Source organism: Macrobrachium nipponense, chromosome 40, assembly GCF_015104395.2.
Source record: "Macrobrachium nipponense isolate FS-2020 chromosome 40, ASM1510439v2, whole genome shotgun sequence".
Classification (NCBI taxonomy): domain Eukaryota; kingdom Metazoa; phylum Arthropoda; class Malacostraca; order Decapoda; family Palaemonidae; genus Macrobrachium; species Macrobrachium nipponense.
In genome coordinates this window covers 31,477,834-31,489,649 of record NC_061101.1, presented here as the reverse complement: position 1 = coordinate 31,489,649, position 11,816 = coordinate 31,477,834, and the positions used below count along the sequence as shown (strand labels likewise).

The 11,816-nt window shown below is 36.2% G+C and overlaps 1 protein-coding gene across 3 annotated transcripts in view; it reads right to left on the bottom strand.

The window, feature by feature from the left end:
- Positions 1-1,803: 1,803 nt before the first annotated feature.
- Positions 1,804-11,816, bottom strand: part of LOC135212062 (keratin, type I cytoskeletal 9-like) — a 96,072-nt gene continuing 86,059 nt past the window's right edge. For 2 of the 3 annotated variants that reach the window (XM_064245404.1, XM_064245405.1), the window contains exon 4: positions 1,804-2,173. In XM_064245404.1, coding sequence (XP_064101474.1) covers positions 1,970-2,173 — 204 coding nt within the window. In that variant the 3' untranslated portion in view covers positions 1,804-1,969. The remainder of the gene's footprint in view (positions 2,174-11,816) is intronic. The other variant, XR_010313813.1, reaches the window with a different exon arrangement.

Below are 11,816 nucleotides of genomic sequence, written 5' to 3'. Positions count from 1 at the left end.
CCAGGAGACTTGTGATTAACGACCAGCCAGCAAGAGCTCACAAACATGTCTTCACTTGAAGATGGCCGCAAGTTAATTAGTGTGTTTGCCTCCGGGCAGGCGGGTCTCCCCCACCTACCAGGTGGTAGTTACTGCCTAGCCACCTTGTTCAAGAATTTAACTGGCCTATTCCAGTTACAACCCAAGTAATTCCTATAATAAAGGACTGAGGATATCGTGTGGAAACAATTTACGATTGTCTTCTAAAAGAGGCCCCACAAGGAGTTGTAAATACGTAGTCATTTTCAACTTCTTGTAGAAGGCAGGAAAAATGTTTAGGATTTTTTTTTTCTTACACCTGAAGTGTTTTTTCTTAAATTGGCTGACCTATAGTTTCCCTAGCCTGGGGTGCTGCATATTGATTTTTTAGCTCAGCTCTTAAGGGTTAATCAATTTGTATTTTTTGTAACTTACAAACCTTAGGTCCTTATGTATGTGATAATTTCTTAAAAGCACAACTGGACCAGTTTAAAAATAGAAAAGGTTTGTGGTTCTAGTCCATTAGCCAATGGGGAGATAGTGGAAGTAGAGCCTCACCTCTTTTTCCCCTTTGCAGATGCTCAGTTATCTTCAAGCCCAGGTAACCACATGAGGGATGGCTTGAGGAGGGTCATTTATGTAAAGACCTCAGGTTTGTAAGTTATGAAACATACAAATTGATTAAAAATTTGTCATTTGTTCATACATGAAACAAACCTTTGGTCAGACGTATTTGTGAGATGACTGTTATTTGCCATTCCCAACATAGTTTTCCTATGGATATTTACATACCGTATCTAAAAAAAGGTACTCACTTGAATCCCAAGGGAACCAGGACTAGCTTAACTGGTAGGTACAAAAGGAATAGGATCAGGAAGGATATGATGATGGCAGTAAGCTGACCAGTATAGGAGCATAAATTACATGACTTCAACTAGGCTAAGATTATTATTCCTACTTTCTTTAATCTTGGCTCAATTTGCCCTTATGTTTAATAAAAATATTCTTTTTCTCCAAATCCAAACTTTCACACTCCTTAGACCTATTTTCTACATTGCAAGTCTGCCTGTAAAATCCTCACAGAGTGGCCAACATAGCAAACTTTTACTCTACAAATCTTAATGAACTCACATGATGAAACTCACCAAGAGACCATAAATCCTCAGAATGTATGATATTCCTCAAACCACTCTGAGAAGAGAACATCTCACAATGGTAGCAGGTAAAGAAAAACTGGATACTCACTCGAGTTACCTGCAAGTGAGAAGGTAGAAAATGGACCTCCAACCAACCCAACCTGGTATAACTGAAATTCTTTCTTTTCTAGGCGTGTAAAGTTATGGCTAATTGAATGTTTGGTAAGTTCACCTGAAATAATTAGATTAAGTAATCATAGTTCCACTTACTTTTACGGGTGCCATAAAGATTAGTTTGCAATAGTTACTAACAAGACAACACTTTCATCCAAGGTCAAATTATGACAACTACAGTACAGTATAACATTTCAGCTTCAGCTCTCAACTATAGTTCTCAGTTCAAGTCAGTCTTCATGTGTGCTCTTGTAGTTGGATATTAAGAAGCATAATAAAAAGTCCTTGGTAACTCAGTATGTAAACTAGTAGCAAGTTTGTCTTTTTACTTTGTTTCTTCAAAGGGTCAGAATAAATGCATGTGCTCAGCATATGTTCTGCTGCATCCAGTGCTGTAAAAATAATTAAATAATTACAATACTACTGGACAATGAATGCAAGTTATAAACGTTTCTCAGTGTAATAAAACCTCAGCTTCTTATCCGATATGTATTTGGTATAATACTAGTCAGTCGTTACAAATATATCAGTCTGTATTAGATTAAAAGCATTTTATAAGTAAGCAGTTAAAAGGTACAAATACTATATGAATATGGTTATAAATACAAAACCAAAGAAAGAAGTGCAAAGCTGAATGTTAGTTAGCGTCTGGGTTCTGGTACGCCAATATTAGTAGTTGTTTTTTCAAGATAAGCAAGGGGCCCTTGTAGGCCTCCAGGGGGTTGCTGTCCCATACTTCCTGGGAACATTCCACCACCTGGGCCACCCTGATAAGTCCCCTGAGTCATGCCACCTATGCCCCCCATACCAGGACCCGGGCCCATGCTCCCTCCTCCACCACCCATCTGTGAAAATAAACAGAAGATTAATCTGGGAATTAATAGATAAATCAACAAAAACATTCATGAAGATTCTAAAAATATATCTGAACATTCATTAAAAAAAAATAGAATACAAAGTTCCCTTTCAGGGTAAAGTAGTCTGTATACATTACACTGCAGACTGTTATGCCCTATATTATACAGATTGCTTATAAAAAAAATTTCCATACAAACCCATTAATTATATACATGCCTATATTCATGTCTTAAAATGTTTCCAAGTATTTCAGTCTTTTGCCTGTCAAACAGATGGTAATTTTGCTATACAACCACCCTCTACTATGTCTTAACAAACTACCTAACTTACTTTCATATGTAAGTTGTACACAAAGCAATAAGATTGAGAGGCCTGAGAATAGGCCACTCATTATCTAATTATTGGATTTCTACGAAAATCTTTTCTCATAATATAAAAACTGCAGTTTACCACAACCTCATTAATTAAATGCATGCCTAAATGATACTAGGTGGAAGGTCGAGATGCTGAATATCCCAAATGTTTGTCCATGACCGGATCTTGTTGAGTACTTGCAAACTTTAAGGAACCAGGTTTTATCAGGCAAGCCTCTTTTAGAATAAAATTAGACAATAACCTGAATGTGTACATTTCTTTATAGAACCACAAATTAGAGATAATGAGCAGTTACAATGATGTGTAAAATGAGTCCCCCATCTACTTTCCACACAACTAAAACACAACCTGTAGCTAGCAACTACTAGTTATGAGAAACATCAAATAAAAAGTAGTAAGGTTAACTGGCATCACTAGGTACCTACACATAACATACAGGCTTATTGTAAATCATGCCTAAAAGCAACTGAAGTACAGTTCTCTAACTTCATAGTCTCGCACTTCTATCTGATACATGGAGAGAGACACTGGAGATATCACCCCTGAAGTCTTTGGTCCTCCATAAATGAAGTCTAATAATCCTCAAAAGACAAGGAAGGAGTGGTGAAGGGTGGTATAGAATGATTTAGGTTATCAGTTTTTGGGTCGTCACTATAGTCATGCAAAAGCAAAAAAAACTGACTGATAACCAACCTCTAGCATGTGTGACCTACCCAGTGTGATTATCGCTGAATTCTCTCAAAGATGCAAATTTTATCAGAAAAAGCATCTTTAGAATGTGCAGTCCAACTCAAAAAATATTCCTGCACGGGCTCACAAGATGGTTATGTAAAACACAGGACAGATCCCAGTTAGGTTTGGCTGATCCATGTGGAAGAACCTTCTCAAAGCACTGGTTAAACCTCTTCTACTTGAGAGAAGTACCCAAATTCAGCCTAAAAAGTTTTAAACCTTTTTACAGGGCATATGTAAACCCCTTGATGGCAGACATAAACAACTGTCTGTGTCAAAAAATTAGCAGTAGAAAGCCTCAAGTTAAAGGCACAGCAGAGTAGATCCAATCAGTGTCCCTTCAACTACACCACTAAAGAACTGGTTTCCCTCGGACAAACAGAAATTGCATGTTGGAGAGATCTACAAGGCTTTGCAATAGCTATGGCTGTGTCTCTGAAAAACCTCTGCCCTGAGATTTAAAAAAAAACATGCTGTACAAGTCTAAATCCAATACTACTATCAAAACCTCAATGCTACTCCAGCTGTAGCCCAATAAAATTGAAAGCTCTGAGACACTGTTGGCCATGAATATTTCTGATGCAACACAACTGTACTGTTACTTCCTGATCTGTTAACAGTTTGTAAACGCACTGTTATTTCAACTTCAGACAGTTACTGAACGTTAAAATTAATGAAACTGAAAAATATAAAACAATGAATTTTTAAAATAAACAACCTCAATAAGCTACAATAATCAATATGTTGTACCAGTTTAAGTTATGTTACTTCAATGTAGTCAAAACTGCTAGAGCATCTTCAAAGTCAAAGCATTAGGACACCAAGAAATATAGTCCATGAATAGATCATGAAAAATTGCAAAATTTTAAACAGCAACACAAGCAGTGAGACTGTGCAATTTGTAAAACTTCAGACTATATTATAATTTAGCAGTTCTCCGTTATCAGTGGGTTTCTGTCCCCTACAGCGTGACAACCGAAAAAATAACTGAAAATCGGCAATAACAGTGCCGATCCCCAGTTATCGACGCCAATAATCGGGATCAGTGGCGCCGTTAAGTGAAGACTGGTCCAGTGCCAAAAAACAGATCAGGCACAGAAAATCCAGTTATTGCCGTTGCTAGATAAGCCCTGTAAAAACGGACTGCTCACCCTCTCTTAAACTGACTGTAACACCAACTCCCCCATTTCCATCCTTTACAGGGTTTCTCAAAAAACTTGTTCATCAGGCTGGGGCTGTGATTGGTCTTGAAAGTCCCACCCCCTTCAGAATCTCCCACAAGATTGTAGTAACCAAATGACCCATTACATATTTCCTTGGTCACCTTTTCTGGATCTTCAATCTCACCATGGCATCCAAATCCTGGAACCTCTCCAAGCTGCAGCTGTCCTCTCTCAAGTTTACTGATTGTAACAGGAATGGGAGCAGTCTCCAGAAAAGGCAGATAATAACAGACTATGTCTAAATCAACTGCCCACGGCTCTGATCTGATCTCCTCTCTGAATCTCCAATATTTCTAAAGGTAAAGGCCTCAATGTTGCTTTGAACTTGGAAGGGGAGATTGTCCTGGCTGTTGGGTGTTTGCTGAAGATGACATAATGCTGATGTTTAAGAGTGCCACCCTGTTCACTCTGGAAATCAACTCCCCAACAACATTCAATGGGAGATCAGATCAGGTAGAAAAATTCCTTAATCACCACATCCCTGTTCTTCATAAACAAGCTTACCAGCACATACATACAGGACCATTCAAATGTGCAGGATAGATGCACGGCTGAATAAAAGCACCATCCTCCTAATCTTGGCAACCTCACTTGGCAACTTGACCCACTCCTTAATAAGCAAACTATGGCTCCCAATACCCATTCCTGCTAGTTTAATAAAGCAAGGAACTCCTGGCAAGACTACTCTGTCATCCCTATCTCAGTCAGCATGAAGACGACAAAAAGGAATTAGGATATGCTTCCTCGGATGAACGTGTGAGGAATAGCTTTGAATAACATAAAAGCAGTGTAACTCCTGGTCTTGCAGTGAAAATAAGTAGAGGGCAGCCATGGGTTCATCATACCCTTTGCTACTTCCTATCTCTCCATCTAAAGCATCATGTCTGTGATAATGTCAAAAAAAGCAGTGACCTTAAGCAGGTCAAACTAATGGTTGACAGGGCCAGTTTTGCTGGAGTCAACCATAAATCTGGCAGCAGTGCCTTTTTTTGGGATTTTGAGGTTTTTCCAGCTCAAAAATCTTGCAAACCAAACTGAGCATCTTTAAAAAAGGAAGTTTTGACATGAATGATCAATATCTAGATCAAGAGTGCCTTTGGTGTGGTCACCATTTATGAATACAGCAATTCTTGGTGTAGGGGGATTGTCCTGTGCTGCAGGGGCCAACCCAATTTCTGATAACAATGACTGTCTTCATCTATTCCTCTTGGATGATATTAAGTCACTGGTAGAAGAAAATACTGGAGGGGTTGCTCATACAGAACATCCCTTAAGAAGCAGGATGGTTGATGGCTTGTCACTGGTAGGACACCCTTCACGAAAACAAGCTGATTCTTTTGTACAAATTCTCTAAGTTTCTATGTTAACTATTACTGTCAGCCCAAAACTCTTTACAGTGTCTGTCCTCACAATTCCAACTGCTCTCTCAATTACAAAAGTAGTCACATTTATTGAGGCCGTGGCTGGAAGAAGCAGTCTTTGAGCTATGATGGTTGCAGTCACAATGTCTGCTAGCATCATGCCTAGCACTCCTCTTACTCTTTGACCTTTGATAGGAAGAACCTGGGTGAAGCGCAATCCTTCAAGATTCAATGGATAAGCTAAGATGGATATTTGCCTGTACATTGACAATGACAAGAAGTCAGGAGTGGGTAACTGTCATCAACTAGGGTTTTCAAAAAGCAGCAGCAGCACACCTACAGGCACAATGTGGTCAAAATTCAGTTGACAGTTATAGACATCATCTCTATTTGCTGGAAAAGAAGTTGTTGTTGTAGGAGGCATAATAAAAACAGCCGCATAATAATTTGCCTCAAATGTTTCTGCACATGGAATCACAAAGGAGAACCAAGTTTCCTTCAGCTAGGTCATGTGTGAGTCCTCATAAGCAATAACCTTGGCAAGAGGGATGGCATGCAGAGCAGTAAAAAATGTAGGCCTAGTCAGCGGACATGAAATCAGGCAAGTTGAGAACATCAGGTTAGGAAGCTGTAAAGCAGGTATGGCTGGTATGTGGCAGGTTTTAAGTGAGGAGTGAGTATGATGGGCAGCCACCTTGTCTGACAGTGGGAAAAAGTGGAAAATGGAGTGCCATTTTCAATACTGAATATTCATTAAGAGTGAGATTTATATAAGGAGCATGTGTAGTAAGAATACCTTCTTCTGTACGACAGACAAAAGACTGGTTAATCTGGGAACATTCAAGATTTAAATATAGGCTTATATATGATTAATGGGATTGTGATGAAATAAATCATCACCCTGTAATAAATTCTATTTAAGCTGGAAATAAGCTTTACTATAAAAACAAAAACAATCCTTCAAAAAATTCTATACTACATTCTGTATCGCTACCGTTCATGATCATGAATTATCATCCTCACATCTAAAAAATTAAAAAACAATTAGCAAGCATGATGACTGAAGCTCATTGGATGGAACTATCCGTATATCATATGCCTCAAAATACAAGCAGGTTTCACTGCTTCCTTAACCTAGTAGCTAAATACTTTCCCTGATTATCTTCAGTAATGGAGGCTGCCAAAACTTTTAAATTTTTGTAAATGAGATTCAATTAATTTTATTATCTTCCTTTGACTCAATGATCTGGGTAAATTACTTAATAATAATAATATTAATAATAATAATATGTAAAACTAAATCACCACACTACTGCATTTACCAACACCATCTAAAACAAAAATTGTATAACAGCCAGGTAATTAACATGCTATATCTCAAATGACAGGGTTATTGTAAACAAGTTGAATAAAAAAAAAATTCCTTGCATTTTTAAATACCACACCATGAATCTTGTACAATACTCTTATCTTTACAAGAATGTAAACTCACTGCATAGAACAAGGCAACATGGTTAATTTTTTAATCCTTACAAGCAGTAATATAATTAATATATCAAGCACATAATCAATAGGTGCAAAAAAAAGATACCAAGACAAAATATAGAGTACCAGGAGTTAACAACTGTAATGTTTTTATCAATAAATAGTTTAAAATTATTAATATAGTTAATAATAATCATGTAGCTTGGCATCTTTTTTCATGTTAACAACTACATATGAACTCCTCTACGAGTTGTGTATTATTTATGACTGAAAGTCCCTCCCAGCAAGCTATACCAACATAAAATGTTAAAAATTAAAAACAAATTTTAGTCTGGGCTAAAAGTGATGTGTTTGCATGGAGGGGGCTGTCATAAAAATGTTATACATGTAAGTGCTCAAAATCTGAAAAATTTAATCTAAATGTTTTAAAAATAATGATGTTTTAGTTCATTTCCGTATCAAGATGGTAATTAACTCAAAATTTTCTTACTAAAAACTTTGAAAACAAAAATATCCTATACTTCACATACTTTTCAATGCTTCTCCTATGAAAGTTTTGATAAAAACTCTATCTAACTAACCTAAACATTAACAGACAATATGCTCAAGTACAAACTGTACAAGAAACTTACTCATGAATTTTAAATAGGAAAGATAATAAAAATGGCTTTATGCAATGCGTAAATTACAGACATTTACACATTGAATTATTAATCTCAGTAACATGTTCTCATTCACTATATGTATTGTACTCATTTCTTGCCAATAACAAGTACAAAACATGAAAATGAGGTTAGCAAAGATTTTTCCCTTTCCCAACAGAAGTATAGTATTCACAAAATCAATTAATAAAAAAATAAGTTTGTACAAGTACTCATTCAGTGCACAGTTTATTCATGCCTCATACAGAAAGTAAGTATACACTAATACAATATATATAACATGACATAAGCAATGTAATGACTTCTTGAAACTATTGAAGGCACCAACTGTATTGTTATCCATAATCCTTACCCTTTGTAAGGAATCAAAAAAGGTCAGTTCACACAATAGTAGCAGATTCATTGGTCAGAATCTGTAAGCCATGATTTCCCTAAACCGGAGTTGCACATTTTTACTGTACATGGGGCAAAGACAATCGTCTGTGTACAGGAGTAAAAATATCATACACAAAAATATTTTTACTAATTTATCATCAAGTAAATCCAGAAATATTTGCAAGCCCCATAAAATGCTATAAAAAAACAGTCTATGTAACCTAAATGTTTACATTAAAAAGTTGTCAAAACAAACATATGTTCACAAAGCCAGCTGACTTATATATGCAAGACAATTCTCAGCTAGTGACACTGCCAAACTGTCCCATGTGTAGTTACTAAACATCCTTTCATCTATCATAACAGGGTTGAGCTGCAATCCAAAGAGGGAAGAAATCCTATGTTAAATACAAACACTTTACATTGGACTCCCCCGTTTTTGCAAGAGATGCGTACCACAGGCCCGCCCCGCGAATAGCTAAAATCTAAAGATGCTTAGAACTGCCTATTTTGTATTTGAGTCACTAACTGCATCCTCAAATGAATCAAGTTTGTGAACAGAGTTATAAATGTACATAAAAAGTATGTATACAAACAGGATTCTGCCCTAATAGTTTATATCTGGAGGAGACTGAAATGTCAGCATTTATGCTTAACAAAATTCTCTCAAGGATCATGATGGAACAGAAAACTTACATCACTACAAATAATTGGCAAAACAAAAGAACATAACACAACATTAAAGATCAAAGTTGTGCTATTAAACTACTATAAGAATTATATGCACTGCAAATACCTTAAAGAATGTAATTATGATGAAATGAGGATGCCTTTGAAAATAATTTAGTTTTGGAATCTCTGATCAGTATAAACAAGTTACCAGACAAACACTGATTGTGACACTGAGACCCTTGGGAACATTATGGACTTGTACTAAACTACCAGCTGTCACTGATCTTTTTCTTTTTACTTCTACAGAAGAATGGTGATGTGCCAAATTTTGGAAGTGTTTAGTTAGAGCTCCTTTGCTTCACTACACACCTGTAAATTTTGCCTTCAGTAAAGGAAAGTTTTAAAATTAAACCTAAGCAAACAATTTTTGAATCGAATATAGAATTTAGGTCAAAGGGCCCTATGAGGTCATTCAGCGCTGAAATGGAAATTGACGGTAAAAGATTTGAAAGGTGTAACAGAAGGAAAACCTCGCAGTTGCACTACAAATCAATAGTTAGGAGTGGGTGGAAAGTAAGATGGAAGAAAGCAAATATTAAAGGAGGTACAGTAAAAGGAATGAAAGGGGTTGCTGCTAGGGGCTGAAGGCACCCTGGAAAAAACCTTAAGTAATGTCTACAGTGCAATGCATAAGGTGCACTGACAGCTCTACCCCCGTCAACATAATTTAAAACTTAACATCATGAATCTTTTGTTAGTTACCATTTTTATGAATTATAATTATAAAATGTGCCATAGAAATTTATTCTTAAAGTAATTTTCCTGACTAATTGCACAAACCTGTGCATTTTACAAATAACTAAATAACTCAATGGCACGGAGGGTGAGCTAACCCAAAAGGGGAGGCTACCATTTCACTTACTACAGAACTTCATACTTCCATGATCTTAGAACCCAAACTCAAAGAATGGGAAGACAAAATTCAGTGTTAGATATACAGTAGAATGGCCTTTATTTGTGGGGGATGGATAACACACCACCCAGGGAATAGCTAAAATCCGTGAATACTGCTTAGAACCTCCCTTAAAATGCTTCAAACTGCCTATTTTGATAGTTAAAACAAAAGAATAAAATAAAAATATTTAAACCTTTAGTATTTTAATAGTTTTATCACAAAAAGTGCATTTAGTCACAAAATTATATGAAAGTACAGTGACTTGTGAATATTTCTCAGTGAAAAATACTGTGAATAGGCAAATTTTTTGTGAATAATGGGGATACAGGCAGTCCCCGGTTAATGTCGCCTTTGTTGGGTAAATGTCGCCGCTAGACAAGTCCTATAAAACTGGATTGCCAATAACTGGGGACTATCTATACAGTCCATAGAAAAATCAGCGAATAGGCAAGTCCGGGAATCGTAAGTCCGTGAATAGTGGGGGTTGACAACATGTTCACAAGGTTAGAATACATGAAGGCAATTAAGAGTAATTTTAGATATATTCCTACTTGTACAAATAAAAACAATTGATAAGATACACACACCTGACTGGCAACCCAAATCAGAAAACAATCATGAATTCCTCCTAACTGTATAAAACAGTTTTTGTTACTATATTGCACATGAAGGAGTGGCTAATGTAAAAAAAAATCATTAATCAAATAATGAAAAAAACAAGTTAGGCTGCTACTTTTAGATTTAGCATATCCCTTGCCACATCATCAGATTCATAATTTTCAGATGTGTAGCCACAGCTGAATTTAAATGCTCAGAGACTGATTGAATCAAAATTATTATGAGCTTGTAGAATATTTGGCATCTCAAAATGGTGTAAAACTGTTACAGCTGAATAGCACTATTTTTGCTAAAGCAGCCAAAATAGTATATAATATAATTGCCATAAAATTTTATGTTCCACTGGGAAACAACTTTCTCATTAAAACTCTAGGCCATAATTAAATTTAGTAATCAGTAAAATTCCAAGAAAAGCCCTTGCACTCAGTAGCATATTAGAATTCCTCTCATCTCCTCAACTACAATTTATTTGGAAATGTCTACAAAATTTTAACTTCAGGAAGTTTCCAGTGGCTTCTGAAACCTTAAAGGAAAAATTTAATTTCTTTTCATATCAAATTTAATTAAGAACTTAATGTAAAACCTGACAGCTGATAAAATCTAAAATAGCTCTACTTCACTGCTCCCTGAAAGAAAAACAGCTAGGTATCCTCTGGAATCCTCATCAGTAGCAAGTCACTTCTGACTTGAAAGAAACAGTTGCTAAACTGATATCTGCATAGTGAATTGGGTCTGAAATTTTTAAATGAGAGCAGATGTAGCAGATCAGTAGATCTTGCATCTGTATAAATATAAATATAAATATAAATATAAATATAAATATAAATATAAATATAAATATAATATGATATTGTTATGTTCCAATAAATTTCATACATACTTACCTGGCAGATAATACATAGCTAAGACTCCGTCGTCCACCCCGACAGAAATTCAAATTTCGCGCCACACGCTACAGGTAGGTCAGGTGATCTACCGGCCTGCCCTGGGTGGCAGGACTAGGAACCATCCCCGTTTTCTATCATATTTTCTCTCTTCCACCTGTCTCCTGCGGGGAGGCTGGGTGGGCCTTTAATTGTATATATCTGCCAGGTAAGTATGTATGAAACTTTATTGTAACATAACAATATCATTTTCATACAATCAACTTACCTGTCAGATATATACATAGC